The 23,481-nt window shown below is 48.7% G+C and overlaps 1 protein-coding gene across 2 annotated transcripts in view; it reads right to left on the reverse strand.

The window, feature by feature from the left end:
- The window catches only part of LOC142586886 (uncharacterized), a 59,032-nt gene extending 37,041 nt beyond the window's left edge, over positions 1 to 21,991 (reverse strand). For both annotated transcript variants that reach the window (XM_075697765.1, XM_075697764.1), the window contains exon 1: positions 21,795 to 21,991. Coding sequence is in view for 1 of the 2 variants with exons in the window: in XM_075697764.1 (XP_075553879.1) it covers positions 21,795 to 21,908 (114 nt within the window). In the remaining variant the exon portion in view is untranslated. The remainder of the gene's footprint in view (positions 1 to 21,794) is intronic.
- Between the last annotated feature and the right edge of the window lie 1,490 nt (positions 21,992 to 23,481).

Below are 23,481 nucleotides of genomic sequence, written 5' to 3' on the forward strand. Positions count from 1 at the left end.
AAGTATATTTACAAGGCAATACGCCACACTTGGTTCAAGAGGCAACAGCCCGCGCGAGCCTCTAATCGTCGTCGTCGTCTTCACCCTGCTCACCTCTTCGTCATCGCAAATACTGTTCCGTAGCACTACCCCCGGCGGTAAAAGCGCTGTCCCGGAGCGACTAAACGCTGGACTCGGAAGCAGTGTAGTAGGCCTAGAGCCTACTCACGTGCACAACATCACTATATGCGAGGGTAGAGGACGAGGTTCAACGCACAGAAGCAATTTCGTACGTCACAGGAGTCACCTGGCAGAGCACGTGGTAAGGCCCTGTATATAGCGAAAGGAGCTTCTCCGAAAGTCCGACGCGACGAGAGGGCGACCAAAGGGGCACGAGCGCATCAGGCGTAAACTGCACTTTACGGTGGCGGGCGTTCTAGTGACGCTGCTAAGTTGTTTGCGAGGCCGTCAGTCGAGTACGGGCAAGTTGGCGTGCATGGTCCTCGAGGGCGATCGCGCCGCGCACATACTCGTTGAGATCGCAGCAAGAGGAAGTGCCGTGTCTAGGGGCAAGGTTGGTTCACGCCCATAAATAGATAAAATGGATAAAATCCGGCGGTGTCGTGCCGGGAAGAATTGTACGCAAATTTGACGTAAGAAAGGGCAATGTCCCAGTCGTGGTGGCCCTTGCAAACGTGCTTGGACAGCATATTGGTACGAGTACAGTTTAACCACTCTGCCAGGCCATTGGTTTGAGGATGGTATGAGGTAGTCAGCTTGTGTTGAATGGAGCAGGAACGCACAATGTCGGCGATAACTTTCGAGAGAAAGTTACGACCGCGGTCAGTAAGCAGCTGTCGCGGGGCGCCATGAAGTAAGATAATGTCGTGCAAGAGAAAGTCCGCGACGAAAATGGCGCAACTGGTAGGGAGAGCCCGCGTGATTGCGTATCGGGTGGCGTAATCAGTTGCGACGGCTAACCATTTGTTACCAGAGGTTAACTTGGGAAACGGACCAAGGAGGTCCAGTCCAACACGAAAGAACGGTTCCACAGGGACGGTGATCAGTTGGAGATGACCGGCAGGTAGCACCTGAGGTGTTTTCTGACGCTGGCAGGGGTCACAGGCAGCAACATAGCGTCGGACGGAGTGAGCGAGACCAGGCCAATAGAAGCGGCCGCGGACGCGGTCGTACGTGTGGGTTACCACAAGATGTCCTGCAGTGGGTGCGTCATGCATCTCAAAGAGCACAGTCTGTCGTAGATGTTTTGGCATGACGAGTAGAAGATCAGGGCCGTCAGGGAGGAAGTTCCTTCGGTGCAGAATGCCGCCCTGGAGGACATATCGGCGAATGGATGCGTCGATAGGTGTAGAGCGCAGACGCTTGATAAGTCCTTGCAGCGATAGGTCTCGGTATTGCTCATCGGCGATGTTAGTGAAGGCAGACACAGAGAAAATACCGTTGGCGGTACTACTGTCGGCGTCGTCAGATTCGTCTACTGGGTAGCGAGGCAGGCAGTCAGCGTCCTTGTGTAGTCGGCCAGATTTGTAGGTGACAGAGTACGAATATTCATGAAGGCGTAAGGCCCTGCGACGAAGTCTTCCTGTAGGATCTTTCAGTAAGCATAACCAGCAAAGCGCATAATGGTCTGTGACAACGGAAAAGGGTCGGCCATATAAGTATGGGCGGAACTTCGCAACCGCCCGAACTAGGGCAAGACACGCACGCTCAGTCATGGAATAGTTGCGCTCCGTGGGCGAGAGGAGCCTGCTGGCGTAAGCGATAACACGATCGTGACCGCGCTGGCGTTGTACGGACTTCGGTAGGCGCAGAAGTGTGGAAATGAGCCCGAACGGGAGGCGTTGTGAGAAGGTCGATTAGAAGCGAGAATGCAGAGGCCTCGTTATCGCCCCTCTGGAAAGGGGCGTCTTTTTTCGAAAGCTCAGTTAGTGGTCGTGCTATGGCGATTTTTTTTCACGAAATGGCGGAAGGCCGATGAAGCTGCGCACATCCTTGACACACTTTGGAACAGGGAAGTGCGCAAGAGCGTTGATCTTTCCTGGGTCCGGTTGCACTCCGTTCGCATTAACGAGATGTCCATTGACGGTAATCTGGCGGCGGCCGATTTGGCACGTCGATGCGTTGAGTTGCACACCGGCTCACCGAAAAACGTCCAGGACTGTTGAGAGGCGCTCGAGGTGCGTAGAGAACGTTGGGGAGAATACTTTAACGTCGTCCAAGTAGCACATGCACATGGACCATTTGAAACCGTGAAGAAGGGAGTCCCTCATGCGTCCAAAAGTGGCAGGAGCGCTACATAGACCGAACGGCATCACTTTGAATTGATAAAGACCATCGGGTGTTGCAAATGCTCTCTTCTCGCGGTCGAGATCGTCCACGGCAATCTGCCAGTAGCCGGATCGAAGGTCAATAGAGGAGAAATAGCGAACACCGTGGAGGCAGTCAAGGGCGTCATCAATCAAAGGTAGGGAATAGATGTCCTTTTTGGTAAACCTGCCAAGGTGCCGATAATCGACGCAAAAGCGCCATGATCCATCCTTCTTTTTTACCAGTACAACAGGTGACGCCCATGGACTACATGACGTTTCAATAATGTTCTTGGCAAGCATTTTCCGAACTTCAGCGTGAATAACGACGCTCAGCCGGTGATACACAATACGGGCGACGGTAAATAGGAGGGGTATCGCCGGTATTAATGCAATGTTTAACAGCTGTACTTTGGGCCAAAGGACCACCGATAAAGTAAAAAAAATATCGTGGTAGGAAAACAGAACGCGGTAAAGCTCACGAGTGTGCTCGGACGGCATGTCGGGCGCAACAATTTTCTGTAAGTTGGTTATGGTACAAGCTGCCCACTGCGATTGTAGAGGAGGATCGGATGAATTGTCTACTGCAGTAGATGCTACTGAGTGATCCTCAAATGAGCAAAGCTGTGCCAGAAACTTCCCGCGTAACAGCACTTGTGTCGTCAAGCCGAAATCGACCACTGGCAGGCAGACGCAATCCGACGTAATAGATAAAACTGTATGAGGTACTGTGATCCCGTGTGCAAGGAGGACGTCTTGCATAGGAGCCACGATGTAGTGACCGTCGGTGACTGGTGGGGATGACACGAAGTCAACGTAAGTCAGTGCCGAAGGTGGCGAGCAAACGAAGTCGACGGAAATGAGGCGACTGGGGTGTTGTTCAGTGGGATTCAGAACAGGCAGGTCAAGGCGGAGGGTACTGGCGGAAGAATCGATGAGAGCAGAGGTGTGTGGAGAGGAAGTCTAAGCCGAGGATGATGTCGTGGGGATAGTGGGCGATGACTGTGAATAGCACGATAGTGGAGCGTTCGGCGAAGGAGACACGGGCGGCACACATACCAATTACAGGGGCTGTTCCGCCATCAGCGACACGGACAACAGGCGTCGTGGCGAGCGTGATTATTTTCCTTAGGCGGTAACGAAGGGCAGTGCTCATTACCGACAAATGCGCGCCAGTGTCTATGAGAGCAGATACCGAAACACCGTCGACTTGCACATCAAGAATGTTCAGATGAGTGGGCAACGTCAGTAGATGATTTGGCGGCGTAGTGAGCAATGCAATGTCACCTCGAGGCGCTGCATCGTCTAGTTTTCCAGCTGAGAGCGGCGTCCGAAGAGATTCGGCGAATAGGAGCGACGGCGCTTGGGAGAGCAAGATTGTCGTCGGCGCGGCGAAGGCGAACGAGGATATGGGCGGTTCGGCGCAGGAGAATCTGTGGGGACATTATCGGAGCGGGTAGCATAGGGACGAGAAGGGCCACCTGGCGGGTGAGCGTAGGCAGTATATGTACCGGTTCAGGGAACTCCAGCGACTGCGACAGTGCCGAGAAATGTGCCCAATTTCATGGCAGTGAAAACAAATGTGATTTTCGTCTGTAGTGTGCCATTCAGATGTTTTGCGGAAACGTGGTGGGTAAGAAGATGCGGGACGGGCGGAATCGAAGAAGCCGGGTGGGTATCACGGCGATGGGCCGAGCAGATGGTGTTAAGACCCATGTTTGCGAGCTCCTGGCGGACAACTACCGGGATCAGGGAAACCTTCACTGCAGGTGCATTGGGGGGGCTGGAGTCGAAGGCAGCCGGATAAGCGGCCTCTATCTCACGCTGGACGACTCTGGTTACATCGCAAGTGTTGTTGGGACAAGGAGCGTCGGCACAGGAAGATGTCGCTGGGGTATTGGGCAGACGGGCAAACTGCTGGTCGATACGTCGGCTTTTAGCGAGTTCCAGGTGGCGGCACTCTTTTATAACTGCATTCACCGTCGCCACGTTATTAAAAACGAGCAAGTTGAAGGCGTCACGGCAATACCGTTGAGGATGTGGGAGACCTTGTCGGACTCAGTCATATGTGTGTCAACTCTGTGGCACAGAGCCAAGACGTCCTGAAGGTACGTGACGTAGGGCTCTGTTGACGTCTGGACATGGCCCGAAAGTGCCTTCTGCGCGGCAACTGTTGACCGTAGGGGTTGCCGATCAAGTCTCGGAGCTTTTGCTTAAGCGAATCCCAACTGGTGAGCTCATCTTCGTGCGTCCGAAACCAAACTCGAGGTGTGCCACTGACTACGTTGGCGAGCATGATAGCAGGGTGCCACCGGTTATTGCGGCTGACGTGTTCGTACAGGCTGATCCAGTCCTCGACGTCTTCCCCATCTTTGCCCGAGAATACTCCAGGATCACGGGGAGCGAGGAGAGTGATGTAGGTCCTCAAAGTGGCAGCAGGTGTCGGAGCTGGCGGAGTCGAGTTTTCGTCGCCAGGAGCCATGAAGGAAGGCTGGACGTACCGTCCACTGCGAAGCTCCGTGACCAGGTACAGGAACCACCAGATATATTACGTAGGAAGACCCCGACGAAAACCTATATACAAGTATATTTACAAGGAGGCGCGGGCTGTTGCCTAGAGGCAACAGCCCGCGCTTGCCTCTAATCGTGGTCGTCGTCTTCACCCTGCTCGCCTCTTTGTCATCGCAAATATTGTTCCGTAGCAATATCTTGAAGGGCCTCAACGTCGTGTTTTGTTACATTGATGATAGCCTAATTACAGTTTACTCAAAGGAAGAACACTTGCTGAACCTTGACGCAGTTTCCAAATGACTGTCAAAACGTGGAATTCGCGTGAAGGTATCGAATTGCGAATTCGTTCGTTGTGAGCTCACTTATCTGGGCCATGTTATCGACAAATACGGCATCCCCCCAACGAAGGAAAAATTCGCCGTGATAACGAATTCACCATCGCCACCTGATAAGCACCGACTTGAATAGTAGTTGATGAGGCTACTGGGCCTCATCAACTACTATGTAAACATCGTTCCCAACTTATCCACCGTTCTTTCGCCCTTAAACAGGCTCTTGCAGAAAGACGGCGCCTGGAATTTTAACATGGCGTGCAACCACGCCTTTCAGCACATCAAGCAGCTGCTTTCGTCGGCTCCGATCTTGGCGCACTATGATCCAGGCCTGCCCCTGCAGTCATCTTGTGATGCGTCCGCCTACAGGGCAGGTGCGGTGCTGTCGCACATTTTTTGCCGACCGTTAGATAACGCCATTAGCATAATCCTCACGCAAATTGAGCCGTGCTGAGAAAGGCTATAGCCAATTAGAAAAAGAAGTCTTAGCTCTTGTGTTCGGCGTTAAAAAATTCCATTACTACGTGTATAGAAGGCATTTTGTTTTGATTACCGACCACAAGCGTTTGGCTACAATTTCTGGCCCCAAGTCTGGCACACAATAAGTTGCCACTGCAAGACTACAGCAATGGGCAGTTGGTCTGTCGGCCTATTCTTTTTCAATAATGTTGCGGCCTTCTGCACAGAATTCTGACGCAGATTGCTTGTCTAGGCTGCGAAAAACAAAGCCAACGGTCGAAGAGTAGGAAGAATCTTTTTATGACCTACGCTTGGACACTATGCCCATCAACCGCAATGATAATGCTCGTGAAACTTCACGTGATGCTACCTTGAGTACTGTGACCCATCATATCCTGTCAGGCTGGCCGCGTTGTGTCCCGGATGAAATCAAACCGTTCTTTCATTAAATACCAAAACTATCCCCACATCGAGGATGCATTATGCTGGAAATGTGGGTACGTCCCAAAAATTCCGCGCGTTCAGTTTCGACGAGTTGTACCATAGTCATCCAGGTGTTCGCACCAAGGAAGTAGCAAGGAGCTACATTTGGTGGCCTGCTATCGATAGTCACATAAAGCGTTTCACCGCGTCTTGCACCGCTTGCGCGTCTAATCGCAATCTGCCACCTAAAGCACCCTTGCATCATTGGACATGGCGTGCGTGCCCTTGGCAATGGTTGTATGTCGATTTTGCTGCCCCGATAAACAGAGTGACGTACCTCGTGGTGATTGATGCGCATTCAAAACGCCCAGAAGTGTTTCCCAATGTGAAAAACCACCACTGAAGCAGTAATTTCATGCCTACATGAACTGTGTTGCAGATCCGGATTTCCTGAGACTTTAGTGTCCGACAACGGCACTCAGTTCACTTCTGCAGATTTCCAAGAGTACCTCGAGCAGTAGGAACCAGCCAGGTGAGAACAGCTTCGTATCATCCTATCAGCAATGGTCTGGCAGAACGTTTCGTCCAGATGCTGAAGGGTGCACTTCAGCCGACCAGTCCGGCCGACCCACATCACCAACGGAGCTCGTAGACTTCCTCATGTCGAACCGCAACAGGCACCCTCTCTTTTGCTGATGAGGAGGCGCCTCAGTACTAGGCTACACGTCGTCAGGCCCTCCGTTAAGGAGCGCGTCGCTCGCAATGAGTTTCTGGACACCAGTCGCCGCAGGCACCGAGCGACTACGTTCAGCGAAAGAGACTTCGTGCGTGTCGGCAATTTTTGCCAAGCACCAAGGTGGTTCAGTGCTACTCTTCTCGCCCGCACCGGTCCAGTTTCATATCGTGTTAGTGTTGTGATCCTCCGAGGTGTGTGTGAGTGGGCGCGTCGCCCTAAGCACATCGTACGTGCTCCGGACTCTGACGACACGGTGATCAGAGCCACCGACTTCCACGACGAAGACCATGTCATAGCTGGGACTGGCGCTAGCTGCACCATCGAGCCTGTGGAACAGCCGTCGACACCCAGGGAAGCCGCCGAATATGGTCGTCGCTATCCAATACATCAGTGCGGACCTCCCGACCACTACGACACCAAATCTTACTAGCGGACAGTACAGAAGTGTGGTGGAGATGATATGTCGCGTGCCTAGGCGACAAGTCGTCACAGCTAGGCCGTGGTAGCGGCGCAAGCGTTTTCACTGTTTGGTTTTGTTTAAAAGTTCCGGCATTCAAGCTGGCGCGCACTTTCATTGCTGCGACAAAAAACCAGACATTTCGCCCGCCGCTGTTAAGTTGATGGCTAAATAGAGCCGCATTGTTTTCGCCCCACCATTGCGCTCTCCTTCCGTGAGACAAGACACCATGATTCTTTTGAAGCTTTCCGGGGCAGTACAACGGCCGAAAGGCATAACCTTGAATGTGTAGAAGCCGTGAGAGATTACAAAGGAAGTTTTTTGACGGGTCATGTTAGATACCGATATTTTTTGATAGGCGGATTGGAGGACCATCGATAAAAAGTACTTGGCTCCGTGGAGGCATGCCAAGGCGTCATAAATGCTCGGCAAGTGGTAGACATCTTTGCGTGTATTTTGTTGAGGTGCCTGTAATTCACACAAAACCGCCAACTGGCGCCCTTTTTCTTAACAAGGACGACACGGAACGCACACGCACTGCAAGATGACTCGATAACACCTGTTCAACATATTGTTACGGTGGGAAAAGGGCACAGGTTCGTCGATGGTGAAGACGACGAAGTGGCAACAGCCTTTTGGGATTCTTGGCTGCTGTATATATACGCCTTGTAAATACATCGTGTCAATAGCTTTATAACCGTGACATTTTGGTGGACGTGCTCGGTACGCGTCTTCGCCACGGAGCTCGGCAGTGGACACCTCATCAAGCCTGGGACCATGCTTCCAGTGGAAGGCACCGCATCTGCAGCTGCAATGCCGACGACACATACCCACTATTTTGGTATACCTCAGCCGCAAGACACCGACAAGTTCACCGACCTGGATGGTTTTGACGTAGAAGAATGGTTGAAGATGTATGAGCGTGTCAGCAAAGTGAGAAGATGGGATCCGACTATAATGCTGGCGAATGTAGTGTTCTAGCTCAACGGAACACCGCGAACGTGGTTCTACACACACGAGGAAGAGCCAACCAGCTGGGACTTCTTCAAAGAAAAGCTGTCCGAGGTTTTTGCCAATCCGACCGGTCGACAACTAGCCGCCAAGCAACAACTCGCCACGCATGCCCAAATTTCTACCGAGACGTATGTCTTCTACATTCAGGACGTCCTAGCCCTCTGTCATAAAATTGACACGTCCATGCCAGAGGAGGACAAGGTTGGAGACATTATCAAAGGCATCGTGGACGACGCAATCAACCTTCTGGTATTTAGAAACTTGTGGACTATCGACGGCATCATGAAGGAATGCCGCCGTTTCGAGCAGGTGAAGAGCCACCGTACATACAATCAATTTACACGGCTTCGAAATCCTGCAGCGACCTCTTTCTGTACCAACCGCACCGACCAATCTAGCTCGCAGCCACCAAGCGAAAACGTTACCCCAATTGTGCGACATGAACTCGGAGCACCGTTTCCTGCCCCGTTTTACCAGACGTCATGGAACAACACTGCTGAGACGATATCGCTGATAGAGTCCGTGGTTCGCCATGAAATCGCTAATATGGGTCTTTCCAGCGCCTCCTTGAGTCGACCTGATATCCGCCCTGCTCCTATGTCTCGATCCTATAGCAGACCACCTCACAGTCCACCTCGAAGTCCATCCCTACACTACCAGGAATCCATCGGACTGGCGTACTCCTGACGACAGGCTGATCTGCTTCTGCTGCGGCCAAATCGGTCACGTTTCCCATCACTGCCGGAGCCGTTGGCCGTCTCCTCCTGGAAGCACCTTCCGGAATTCAAGTTCGCGCCGAAGTTTCTCACCCCGTCGCTTCTACGACGTTTCAGATGCCACTTCCGCGACTCGCCGCTATGCTCGCTCGCCCTCGCCTCAACGTCGCCAACCTCGTCCGCCCCAGCTTCAACGTTCCCCGTTGCCGACCTATCCTGGACCGTCCCAGCAGGAAAACTAGGCAGTGTGGCACTTCGAGGTGGTGCTGCAAGGTCGGATTCGGCGCAAAATCTTCCTTTGACGCTGTTTACGAGCATAACCTTCTTGACGTCCAAGCTGATGACACACCCGTCACAACCTTCATATATACCGGTGCACACATACCGATTATGATCAGCCGCCTACGCTGCCATTTAAAGAAAATTGCTATGCCTACCGTTATCAGTTCGTACAAATCGCCTACAGAGAGAGAGAGGGGGGGACTCTTTATCAGCAAAACAGGATTTTGTCGGCGCGTATATAACCGCTGGCATGCTACTCTGTATAGGGATGGGGAATGCGATTAAAAGATTCCAGAGGCCCGTGCGAGAAAACGAGAATAAAAATAAATATGAATTGTCCAAACTGACCTAATACCAATATTTACAGGTGACATGGAGGGTAAATTTATGGCTTTTTATATGAAGTGTGCAATCTTTAAAGTTTTCCTATTAGACCATTTTCTGACAGGTATATGAACAATAAATCCAAAACCTGTCGTTGTTTTGAAGGGCCGGGCATTGGACCTAAATGCTCGGTAACGTTAACGGTTCGTGGCAGATTATGTCCATTTGTTGATCAAAAAATTGCCTCTCGACGCGGTACGCAGGGCATTCTAGTAATATGTGCTGCATTGTCTCTAAGTTATGACAGTTGTCACAGTATTGGTTAGTGGTAAGCCCTATGCGGTACAGATAATTGCTCGCGTATGCCACGTTCAGTTGAAGACGATAGTACAATGTCTCTAAGAGTGTAGGAAGTGGTCGGGGAATTTTCGGTCTCATTTCTGAGTCAATGTAATGCACGAAGTCATTTTTGTGAAGCGGCAGATTGCAGATTCGGTTATTTTCTTGATAGGCATATTTTTTGCCATGTTATAAGCGTCGTCTTCTGTTAAAAATTATTCTTTGACATTGCGGCATTGCAGTCCTTTTCTGGCAGCTTCATAGGTTCTTTGATTACTCGAAATGCCGGCATGGCCAAGTGTCCACTGGAACTTGATGAAATGCCCAGCAATCTTAGCATTGTGGTGAAGATCATCATCATCATCATCATCATCATCATCGTCATCATCATCATCATCAGCCTAGTTACGCCCACTGCAGGGCAAAGGCCTCTCCCATACTTCTCCAACTACCCCGGACATGTACTAATTGTGGCCATGTTGTCCCTGCAAACGACTTAATGTCATCCGCCCACCTAACTTTCTGCCGCCCCCTGCTACGCATCCCTTCCCTCGGAATCCAGTCCGTAACCCTTAGTGACCATCGGTTATCTTCCCTCCTCATTACATGTCCGGCCCATGCCGATTTCTTTTTCTTGATTTCAACTAAGATGTCGTTTACCCGCGTTTGTTGCCTCACCCAATCTGCTCTTTTCTCATCCCTTAACGTCACACCCATCATTCTTCTTTCCATAGCTCGTTGCGTCGTCCTCAATTTCAGCAGAACCCTTTTCGTAAGCCTCCAGGTTTCTGCCCCATATGTGAGTACTGGTAACACACAGCTGTTATACACTTTCCGTTTGAGGGATAGTGGCAACCTGCTCATCATGATTTGAGAATGCCTGCCAAACGCACCCCAGTCCATTCTTATTCTTCTGGTTATTTCAGTCTCATGATCCGGATCCGTGGTCACTACCTGCCCTAAGTAGATGTATTCCCTTCCCACTTCCAGTGCTTCGCTACCTATCGTAAACTGCTGTTGTCTTCCGAGACTGTTAAACAATACTTTAGTTTTCTGCAGATTAATTTTCAGACCCACCCTTCTGCTTTGCCTCTCCAGGTCAGTGAGCATGCATTGCAATTATTCTCCTGAGTTACTAAGCAAGGCAATATCATCAGCGAATCGCAAGTTGCTAAGGTATTCTCCATCAACTTTTATCCCCAATTCTTCCCACTCCAGGCCTCTGAATACCTCCTGTAAACATGCTGTGAATAGCATTGGAGATATTGTATCTCCCTGTCTGACGCCTTTCTTTATAGGGATTTTGTTGCTAAGCAATGTCAAATGCTTCATGTTGATTATTGCAACGCTTGTGCCTGTTCCACATACTTGGTAGGGCTGCTTTTGAATCCGTCAAAATCACCCATGTCTTTGAAGTATGCTGTTGAAGTACATATACAAGGGCCTACTTTATGGCATATAGCTCTGCTGAAGTAGATGATGTCGCTCACTCCAAACAAAACGAGAATCGTTGCTCTGTAGAGGGAACAAAAAGTCTGCAAGATCAGCGATGTGGAGTTCTAGAGCCATCTAGGAAAATGTGCGTTACGGAGGCGTATTCTTTGTGCACATATTCCAAAGCTATCTGATAAGTCGCTGCTTAAGGCATTTTTCGCACTGATTCCAGGAATATCAGACACGATTTCCTGTCAGGACAATGTCCATCGTGAAATGTTTCGTGGCATAATTTGTGACGCCTGAACAGGAATGGAAACAGATATGCTTCCGAAGGCCTGCCCAAAGCTCGATGTAACACGGGTTCTAGAAATATCCTTTAAAAAGTGAGTATTCGTATGAATGACGTGGAACAGCTCAATCCGAAGCGTCTCCTGCGAAGATAGCACTTCAAGAGACAGGCATGCAGCTTCTGATAGAGTTCCTGAGCGGGACGACTCCAAGACATACGCAAATGCAGTTGTTCCATACTGCCTAAAGTTTTCTCTTGCTTCTGGGAGACATTTTGTGCAGGATTGGGAGGTAATGTTGTAGTCTTCCGTCATGGTAAACCTTATGGAGAAGTACCAGTGATCGACAGTTGCTGCCCCACTGTGATCCGTCTAAAAATCGGAATACGTGCGACACCGAGGAAAGCTGCTCGCTCAGTTTTTTCACTTGAGGCGACCATGTGAGGTTCCTATCGATCGTCACTCGAAAAAACAATTGCGTCTTGAAATATGGAAGGGTACTTCCACCGAACTCTACTGGGTATTTTTCCGTACACCTCCGCATGAAAGCCATGGCAACGCTTTTGTCGGGGGACATTTCAGACACCTTGGATTTAGGTAGGCCGATATATTTGCTAGCGCTCCCTGGAGACGTTGTTGGGGGGTACTGCGGCAATGCGACGCGCTCCGAATGCAGATGTGATCCGCATACAGTGTGATTTTCACGCCGCGGGGCATGTTTCTGCTCAGATGGATGAGGAGAAAATTAAATAATACGGGGCTTAACACAGCTCCTTGTGGCACTCCCTTCTCGACGACATAAAGCGCCGTGGGGCCATCCGGGGTACACATGAAAAGTTGGCGTCTTTGGAGGTAGCCTTCAATCCATGCGCAAAGCCGTCCATCAAGACCAACGGTTTCCGATGCTAGTTTAGTGAGGTAACGTCGTATATATCTTTGTGCTCATCTACAGGTTCTGAGGTCATCGATATTGTTCGTACGTAGAGCCTTCCTTTCGGCATGCCTTCAAATGGCACATAAACTTTCAAATTCCTCGTCGTTAGTTGGTATATTACAGTGCTTAGTGGTAGAGCGGGTACGTTGTTTGACACAATGAGCTATTATCAGTATTAATTCTGCATTCATAGTCGAGGCTCTGAGCCGTTTGTCTACGGCTGCTGTGTAAGCTTCCGAGTCTACAAATTTCATTTTCACTTTCCTAGGCGACGTCCCAAAATGAAGAGCATAGATTAGAAACAGGTAGTGATCACTATCTCGAGTCGCGAAATCTGTACACCAACCGAACATAGGGGCCACTTGACTTGATGCGAATCTGACGTTAATATAGTTAACAATCTTCGGACTTTCAGTTATGTTATGCTTTTAATGTTCATCATCATCATCATCATCCTCGTTACGCCCAGTGCAGGGCAAAGGCCTCTCCCATACTTCTCCAACTACCCCGGTTATGTACTAATTGTGGCCATGTTGTCCCTGCAAACTTTTTAATCGCATCCGCCCACCCAGCTTTCTGGCACCCCCGGCCACGCTTCCCTTCCCTTGGAATCCAGTCCGTAACTCTTAATGACCATCGGTTATTTTCCCTCCTCATTACATGCCTTACCCATGCCCAGTTCTATTTCTTCATTTCAGCTAAGGCGTCATTAACTCACGTTTGTTCCCTCTCCCAATCTCCTCTTTTCTTATCTCTTGACGTTAAACCTATCATTCTTCTTTCCATAGCTCGTTGCGTCGTCCTCAATTTAAGCAGAACCCTTTTTCTAAGCCTCCAGGTTTCTGCCCCTTACGTGAGTACTGGTAAGAGACACAGCTGTTATACCCTTTACTCTTGAGGGATAACGGCAACCTGCTGTTCATGACCTAAGAAAGCCTGCCAAACGCACCCCAGCCCATTCTTAATCTTCTGATTATTTCAGTCTCATGATCCGAATCTGCAGTCACTACCTGTCCTAAGTAGATGTAATCCCTTACCACTTCCAGTGCCTCGCTACCTATCGTAAACTGCTGTTCTCTTCCGAGACTATTAAACATTAGTTTTCTTCAGACTAATTTTTAGACCCAGCCTTCTGCTTTGCCTCTCCAGGTCACTGAGCATGTGTTGGAGTTGGTCCCCTGAGTCATTAAGCAAGGCAATATCATGAGCGAATCGCAAGTTGCTTAGGTATTCTCCATTAACTCTTATGCCCTGTTCTCCCCAATCCAGGTCCCTGAATACCTCCTATAAACACGCTGTGAATAGCAGCGTGTGCCATTGTAAGGGTCCTAAATTGTATTTTGCAAGAAGCTCCACCTGGTTAGCACACCGAGCACATGTATGTAAACTGCCCCAGATCTCGTTATGTGCGTTAAAATAGCCACAAATAATATATGGAAATTGAGTGTTTGTCAACAAGTCTGCGAATCTTGTCACGTTGAGAATTGATCCTTTTTCCAAGTAGACGCTGATCAGGGTAAACACTTTGGATGCAATCACTGTGGTTGCTCAAATATATTCATTCTTGTCATGTGGTGCTACGTCAATCGCAGAGGTACAAATCGCCTACCGTAGCACGGTGACCATGGTCGGAATGTGTACTGCAGGTTGGAGCATTTCCGGCCGCCATGTTATCGTCCTTTTCACTGTGCTTGACCAATGTCCCCAAGACTTCATACTAGGCCTAGACAGCCTGTCCGCCCATTCAGCGCTCAGCGAATGTTCCGCAAGTACAGTGCGTCTTGACCGGCCTCTACTGGACGTTCCTCGAACACCACATGAAATTCGCCTAAGGCCGACTGATTTTGTTCATGTTCCACCACAGGTCTTGACATACATCGAAATGTAGGCTTCTACGCCAGTTCCCGATGGTGATTACATCTTCGCTCCCATAACTGTCAACGTTCTGACCCACAGCGTTGCTGTCCGCATACAATGCCGAGGGTCAGAGAGAATCGGACGTACGTCCCTGTGGTGAATTTAAGGCTCGCTCAGAAAATTCTGCCTAAAGATATCACCTTGGCTACAATCTCTAATTTAAAAGTTAGTCGCGTTGAGACTTGCTTTCGGCGCTTCCTGTTAACCTTTCCGGTCTGCGAAGTGTACTGACAACAATATTAGAAAAATTATTGCCCCGAATCTGAATAACTTTGCAGTTTATTGCTTAACTACAAGGATATATTCGACCTCAACAACCAACCCTTATGCCAGACGTCACATGTAAAACATGGTATGCATACAGGTGATAATCCACCCATCCATCGGCGACCCTACCGAGTTTCGGCTACGGAGCGTCACGTCATCAAAACGGAACTAGACAAGATGCTAGCGAAATACATCACAGAGCCATCATCAAGTCCCTGTACGTCCCCTGTCTTTCTGGTCAAAAGAAGGACGACTCATGGAAATTCTGCGTCGATTGCCGCCAGCTCAACCACCTCACGAACAGGCACGTCTACCCACTACCTCGTATCGATGACGTTCTCAGTTGCCAAAATAGGCCATATTATTTTTCGTCCATCGACCTAAGGTCCTGATATTGGCAAATTGCTGTCGATAATCTAGATCGTAAAAATACCACCTTTATAACGCCTGATGGTCTTTATCGCTTCACATTTATGTATTTTGGGCTATGCAATGCTTCGGCTACCTTTCAACGTATGATGGACTCATTACTCCAAGGATTCAAGCGGTTGACTTGTTTTTGCTACCTAGGTGATGTTATTGAGCTCTCGCCCTCATTCAGCACACACATTGAGCGCCTTTCAGCTGTACTTGCTGTTTTTCGGAACGCCGCTCTACAGCTCAACTCCAAGAAATGTAACTTCGGCCATCGTAAGATTACTGTTCTTTGGCATGTCGTCAATGCGACTGGCATCCAACCTCACCCAGAGGAAATTCGCGCCGGGAAAGAGGTCCCTATTCCACGGTCCGCAAAAGATGTCCGAAGTTTTGTGGGCCTTTGCTCTTACTTTCGCCGCTTTGTTAAAATTTCGCCACCACAGCACACCCTCTCACAGATCTCCTGAAGAAAAGTGTGCCGTTTTCATGGGGATCCTCGGAGGCCGCCGCCTTTTCTCGCGTTACAACCCTGATCAACACCCCACCAATTCTAGGACACTTCGCTACTTCAGCCTGCACAGAGGTGCGCACCGATGCCAGAAGCCACAGAATCAGTGCCGTCTTGGCAGAATTTCAGCACCGCCATGAACGTGTTATCACTTACTCTAGCCATCTTTTGTCACCTGCGGATCGCAAGTACTCTATTACCGGCCGCGAATGTTTAGTGGTTGTGTGGGCAGTGGTAAAATTCCGCTGTTATTTATAAGACAGGTCCTTTTCTATTGTAACGGACCACTACGCTCTCTGTTGGCTATCATCCTTAAAAGATCCAACAGGGAGGCTTGGATGATAGGTTTTGCGGCTACAAGAGTATTCCTATTCCCTCATGTATAGGTCTGGTCGCTTACACAAGGACGCCGAGTGCTTGTTCTGTTCCCTTGTACACATGCCGTCCAACGCCAACACGGACGCTTCCGGAAGGGTTCTTTCCTGGACCGTGATTGACCGAATGGAATCTGCTCGTACTGATCCATCGTTCCGGTGGTTCTTTCTAAAAGATGGGATATTGTACTGGCGCAGTTTACCTCCTAACGGTCCTCTCCTTCTACTTCTCGTTCCTCAACACCTACGCTCAACCGTGCTTGAGAAGGTTCATGACGCCCCAACCGCCGGACACCTTGGCTTTGCTTGCACGTACGCCCTCATGCGCCACCGCTTCTATTGGCATGGCCTCGCACGCTCCGTATGGTGCTATGTAGCTGCTTGCAAGCCCTGTCAACCTCAAAAAAGCCAGCAACGCTTCCTGCCGGGTACTTACAGCCGATCGACATTTCACCTGAGCCGTTCTTTCGCGTGGGCTTGCATCTCCTTGGCCCTTACCCCGACTGCAGCTCCGGCAACAGGTGGATCACTGTCGCTACTGATTACGCGATGGGCTATGCCATCACTCGGGCATTTCCCACGAGCTGCGCAACCGACGTCGCAGATTTCCTACTCCGGGATTTAATTTAATAAATGGTGCCCCGCGACAGCTCCTTACTGACCACGGCCGTACTTTCCTCTCCCAAGTCATCGCCGACATCCTATGCTCATGTTCTACCAAGCATAAACTGGCTACCCTCTACCATCCCTGCACCAACAGCCCTACTGAGCGACTCAATCGGAACATTACTGACATGCTATCGAAATACGTTTCACCCGACCACAAGGACTGAGATGTGGCACTTCCCTACATCACGTTTGCCTATAATTCATCGCGACACGATACTGCTGGGTATTCCCCCTTTTAGCTACTCTTCTGTTGTGACCCTGTATTACCATTTGACGCTTCACTCCCCTTGATACGGGATTCTAGGACCGAGTATGCCCGCCACGCCATCGCTCACGCTGACCATGCGCGCCAGCTTGCCTTTACTCATGTGTCGGCATCGCAGGAATCTCAATGGCATGCTTACCATCGCTGGCATCGTGACACATATTTTTAACAAGGCTCTCTAGTGCTACGTTGGTCCCCTTGCCGCCCAGTGTGGCTCCCTGATAAACTTCTAGAATGTACCAAAGGCCCTTACTCTGTTCTACGTCAAGTGACCAATGTCACGAGATAATTCCCGAGACCTACGACATGCCACCCGGTGCCACATCACCTGACGTCCTACACGTCTCTCGTCTTTGGCCTCCTTACTATGCCCTTACCGATGGCCCCGTCTGCAGCACCGGGACGGTTCCTTTTCTGCCGGGGGTCGCGTTACGGTTGGAAAAGAGGACAAGCTCGTCGATGGTGAATACAATGAAGTGGAAACATCCTCTCAGGATTCTCGGCTGCTGTTTATATACTCCTTGTAAGTACATCGTGTAAATAATTTTATACCCTTGACAACATTATCGACTTCTCATTGTGTCAGTTGTCGTTCCGCATGTGAAATACGGTACGGCTGGCGGCGTTTGAGATTGGCGTCTAGGGATTAAATACTACTGGTGACGACTGATGTCTGGGCTGAATGGCAGTCGTCAAGGTAAAAAATGTTGCTTTTACTTTCTAAGATACAGCGTAGGTCAGTAGCTTTAGACGAAAGAAGATCAGCTGAAGTCATTTTGCTAAGTTCATCAGTGAGAGCCGGTGAATGAGGAACCGATATCTCGCGATTGTTCACAAGCCTAATGTCGCCCATAGACACGCCTCTGGAAAGAACTTAAGTCGAGCCGTTAAAATTAAGGAGAGGGAGCGAAGTCTGTTTAACTGTAACAGTGATTACGGTATGGGGAAGACCCAAATTTTTTTCAAGCAGTATGTCCGCGGTGCAACGTAGTACATGAACGCCGTGTGGAACAGGTGGTAACGACAGTAGAGTGACGTATGTATTGACTTGAGGCGACATCCGCATGTGTTCGGGAGGGCATAACCGTAGTTGTGGGACTGGTGAACTATAGCAGACGTGGGGCAGTTCAAGCTCAAAGGCACGAGATGCGCAGTAACAGAGGACATATTGTGGCAATATAATGTGTAGGCAAATTATCACGTGGTACAAGCGTTGTTCCAAAACGGCAAACAACAGTCATAAGGCACCCTACGATCCAAACGCGAGCGGTGCACATACAAAGCACGGTTGGTGCTCCTCCGTCAGCTACTCAGAGGGTGCGTGGTGCAGCGGGCATGAGAACCTTGTTCAGACGTCGGCGCAATTGGGCACTCATCCCACATACGTGCGCCAGTGCAAGTAAGTTCTAGGACACTAATGCCATCGACTAAAAAATCCGTCAAGTTCTGTTTCGGTGGCAATGTAATCAGATAATTTTGCGTTCGAGTAATCAACGGTGCGTCACATCCAGGAACTGCATCGCATATATTTCCGGAGAGTGGAGACTACGGTGGCGAACGGGACTGGCAACGTCGGAATGACAATGAGGGACTGTTCAACCTATACAAGCGTCATTGTTTTGCTGTTGCGGTGCCAATGAAATATATTAACGAGGCTGGTTCTCTTCGGGGAAAGAATAACTGGTGAATGGCAGTCGCAGAGGGGAGGAAACAGTACAGTTCTTACAATGGCGGGCAACGTGACCAATACAATACGCAAAACAAATTGGCTGATTGTCCGCGGTTTGCCAGTCGGCTGTATTTCGATAGTGTGCAGAATATCGCGGACCAGTTGATGGATCTGGAGCATGAGACAGCTTTGAAGCGGCAACGGCACATACAGGATGAACTCCAAGATTAGCGAGCCCATACTGGCTGCACAAGGGGTGTTTTAGGCAAGTTGTAAGGCTCATTGAGGTGGCAAAAAAGGGCTACAGGAGCCATGGCTTCAAGTTCTTGCCGCAGTACCCGTGCCAGGTCATCTGATGATGATGGTCTCGGCATTCCTCGCCTTTCATCACAAGAGGATGTCGCAGCTGTGTTCGGCAGACGTGTGAATGGCGTTGCAATGCGGCGGCTTTAGTGTTGCTCAAAGTGTTAGCACTCTTTTATGATGTCATTTAATTTTTCACAATTTTAGCACATGAGCAGTCCGAAAGAATCACCTGTGATCCCCTTCAGTACATGCTCAACCTTGTCGGATTCATCCATATCGCTGTCGGCCTTACGGCAAAGAGTCAGCACCTACTGAATGTAAGATACATATGATTCTTTTGATGTCTGTGCGTGAGTCGCTAGTTCTTTCTTAGCGGCGCTCTTCAGCTCGGGGGAATCTGCGAACAAGTTGCTCAGCATATGTTTGCACGTGTCCAAGTCGTTAAGGTCTTCGTCGTCGTTGTCATACCACACCTTCGCCGTGCCTTGCAGGTAGAATACGTAGTTATCAGAATTATTCATCGAATCCCATGTGTTGTGGTCACTTATACGCTCATAAGTAGCGATCTAGTCTTCCACGTTGAGCTGGTCGGTACAGCAGACCACCCCGGTATCCCGCAGCTGAGCCAGCACAACCGTCGAGGAGCTAGGCGTTGGTGTGGGTCTCGCGATGTCGGGTCCTCTTTCGTCCATCATGTTGTCCAGTCCGAAGTATCGACCGCTGCGGAGCTCCGCTGTGCTTTTCGTAGGTACGCCGCACACCTCTATAATGTGTTACGTTACAGAAGTGACATATAAAGATATATTTACAATATTAAGAAAAGAGACAACTGTCAGCCGACAGCCAACACATGGCTGTCGAGACTGATTTAACCTCTACACATCAAATCGTCATCTTCTGACCGCCGCCATGGATAGTTGCGCCGTAAGAATATTAGGGTATTTTGGCAGGTGGTCAAAAAGATTCGGAAAAAATAATACTCACTAACATGCCGCTAAATGAAAAGGAATATTCCGTGCGCAAGCATGCTGCGTGATTTCACTTTTGTAATCGGCATAAGAGTGGTGGAATAAGCTGGATACGCGCACGACGTACGTGCACAAAGGAGAAAAATTATTTTGCTCGTTCCTTTATGCGAATACCCATTGCTTCTAATAGTTATTATTTTTACACCGTTGAGTATTGTTTTCTATCTCAACACGCGCCATGTGGTCGTGAACTGTCTAACACGTGAGCAGCCAAGGCAAAGATAAGTGGTTACTGGTACACAGCTCTAGGCTAGTGCATGCAGATGCGCTGGGCCATGATGTTAGGTAATAAGCAAGAAACTTTGTGTAAGAAAAGGTTTGTTTCCAAACTGAAAAAGAAATCACGCTCACTCTATGAAATCGAATTTGATTATGAGATTCTCAAACATGAAAACCTATAATCATTATAACCTCTAGCCTGCCTCCTACAGCTACGGTGAATGCTGTGCCTGTGGTTAAAAAGCGCAGACCTAGAGACCATGCATATAATATCGATAGGCTCCTTTTTGTGATGCGAACCCCTACGAGTAACAGAGCGCCAAGCCGTGCGGCACACCTACCCATGAGAAGTAACAGGTTGGTTTATAGTTCAATCGTGATTAGGACCTAGTGCATCCGGCATTCGAGATGGATATTCCACCACACCACTAAGTCATCGTTGGGGTGGAAAAATTCTGCGACGTTTACCATACTTCTTTGTGCAAACTCTGAATGCAACTGTATACGTGTTTTCATTTCGCAAGATATTGGCTGTCATGGACAATCTGTGTCGTCTGGAACGTAGCAAACAGAGCAAAGTGCGGGTCGACTGCCTCTCTAATCTTAGTAATCTTGACTCGTGAGCGCGATTCAAAGCAGCCGCCGCATACAGAGCTCTGCACATGCAGCGCTTTGTTTCCATACAGATGGCGCACGCAACTCTGGCGGCATCTCGTAGTAATCGTAGCCACAAAGCCCGTCGTGCGCTGCACAACGCTTTTCGTGTCATGCTTTCGCCACGGCCTCCTTCTCGGCTTTCTTCCTCACGTTCTCTTCTCTATCGCCATCTTCCATCCGGGCTTCGCCTTCGCTCTTTCATGTTTTGTTGCCCTCGTTCGCTCGGTTAGGAAGAGGGCGAGGGACCACGCCAACGTTCTCCGCAGGAACGGGTGTATAAGGGCTGCACTCTAGAGGGAGTTCTGGCGGCCCTGTGCCACTAACGTCCCAATAAGTGGTGGTCCTTCCAAACGTCTCGAACCAGGGTAGTTGCCTAGAACCAGGCCGGGGTGCGCTTGTACCTATTTTACCCTCACTTGGCAGCCGTAAGCACTCGCTGGCTCCGACAGCAATGGTGGATGCTCGACTATATAAGTAAAGCTGTGATGGGTACAAGGGGCGCCCAGCGAGCCTAGAAAATATCTATACGACCCTTTTTGAGATGAGAACTCGTATAAACAATTAAGCACAAAATTTTGGTACATATATACCAATTATAAAAAGGTTTTGCATTTCTTTTGACACCACGATTCATGCCCAGTACCTCCCGCATACAAGGCGCTCTATCATTTCACCAATTTGCTCTCGAAAAATGGAGACTGGTGGTCCCATGCTTCCAACTTCCAACTTGAGTGCACTTTTGTTCATCTCTTCACTAGAGAAGTGCAGGCAGACATTAACCACAAATAGCTGTGGTTCACTTAGCGCATTGATTTTATCATCAAAGTGTCTAACCTATTGCATATATTACTTCAAGAAATATATTATGAAGCCAACTCAAATGGGTCACTTCTACAAAATATGGAAAATTCCAACGGTGTGTCAAATAAAGCTCAACTTGCCTTGGTGATGTCAGGAAGCTCTCGGTTTAGGTAAATGGAACGGGTTTCGCATTTCAAATATGTCAAAGCGGCAGCGCAAATAAGCGATGCTAGGAGTTGCTTAGATAACGTCATTTAGCTGTGGAAAAAGTAAAGATTCAACACTGCACACTCCTTCAGTCGAAGTTGCTGCAGATCAAAGCGATTATGGTCTATGCGATAGCAAGACTGTACACTCTATTTAAAGGAGTTTATGCAGGTGGCCGGAGCAACAATGCCTTATTTATATTTCTTGTCGTGATGTACTAGCCTAGGATCCTCATGCCAAAACACTGTCCTGCAAAGCATAACAGAATCTTCACTGTTATTTGTATTTTTCTTCATACAAAGAAAAATCTTTAGCTTGACAGCTCCTAGTATTTACATGAAAATAGCAGGAATATTTTTTTCCTTTTGTTTCTCTCCGAGAACATGATAAAACATGCCTGCACGATATCCTACACAAGTTATTAATACAAATTTATTTAACAGGCTCAACATCACGGGTAATTTTTATGCTCTTGTTCTTTATTTGTTATCACAGTGTGCTTGCGTAGTTAAAAACCTAAAGCCTTGTAGCCTGCTTTCGTCACACAGATCGATTAGCCTAAGTCAAAGTGTTATAGAGGCATATTCTAACGTTGTGTAAGACCAATCTGGTGGCCAAGCTCCAGTGATGAATAAAGAAAAGCAAAACGTAATCGGCGATTGAGTCTGTAAGGTTTTTTGACTGGCATCACACAATGCGGAAAAAACTCACTGCAAACGGGTGTCCTACCAAGAACAACAAAGTAAAATGGAATTTTCCGTTTATTGGCATGCAGAAAATCGCAATTCGCCTTCTAGATCAAGGCATGGCATAGGAAACTGTTTGTTCACCTGCATGGCTATGCGTGTAGCTGCTTCTTTCATACCTCTGGTTAACCTCCCTGCCTTTCTCTGTATTCCCTCCTTCTCTTTCTCTCTCTACTTCTTGCATGCTTCTTTAGTGGTGTGCTCCTACCATTGTTCACTGTTACATGCGAACAAAAGAGTTCCTGGCTATGCCGACCAAGCCGACCTTGTTTTGATATTTCTTGCTGAATAGGAATAACAAATTTGGCAGGAAAATAAAGTACTCTATCTAAACAGTGGCTACCGCTGATCATATTTTCAGCTAGTTCATCTTGTGTTACTTTCCCTGATGAACCTTCTCGTCCTCGAAAAAAAAAAGAAAAATGTTAACGTTTCTTTCCTCAAGGTCTGCGGCGTTTTAATTGGTGCTCGAGGTCAGCGCTTTGTCGCGTACAAAAATGGCGGTGGAACGCAGGCAGTTGATTAGCCTATTAGAACACGATTATATATTTTTTTTATTTTCATATAGAAGCACGGCTGTGAGAAATTTTAGACGTACTTGAGCAATACAGCGGCTAAAGATATCACAGTAGCAAATAATGTAATGACCATAACATTGTGCGACAAACTGTTTCTGTCTCGCAAATATTAGCGCCTTGCTATCTAATGCCACTGGAGCTTAGTATTAAGAGGAAGCTTTAGCTCGGGTGCTCCTATCTAAATATATGTAAAAGGAAAATTCGTTTTTCTCGGCAACCACTGCACCACATTTGACGGGGTTTGCTGCATTTAAAAGAAAAACTTAAAATCTAGTGACTGTTGGTTTCGAATTTTC

The sequence above is a fragment of the Dermacentor variabilis genome, chromosome 7 (assembly GCF_050947875.1).
Source record: "Dermacentor variabilis isolate Ectoservices chromosome 7, ASM5094787v1, whole genome shotgun sequence".
Lineage (NCBI taxonomy): Eukaryota > Metazoa > Arthropoda > Arachnida > Ixodida > Ixodidae > Dermacentor > Dermacentor variabilis.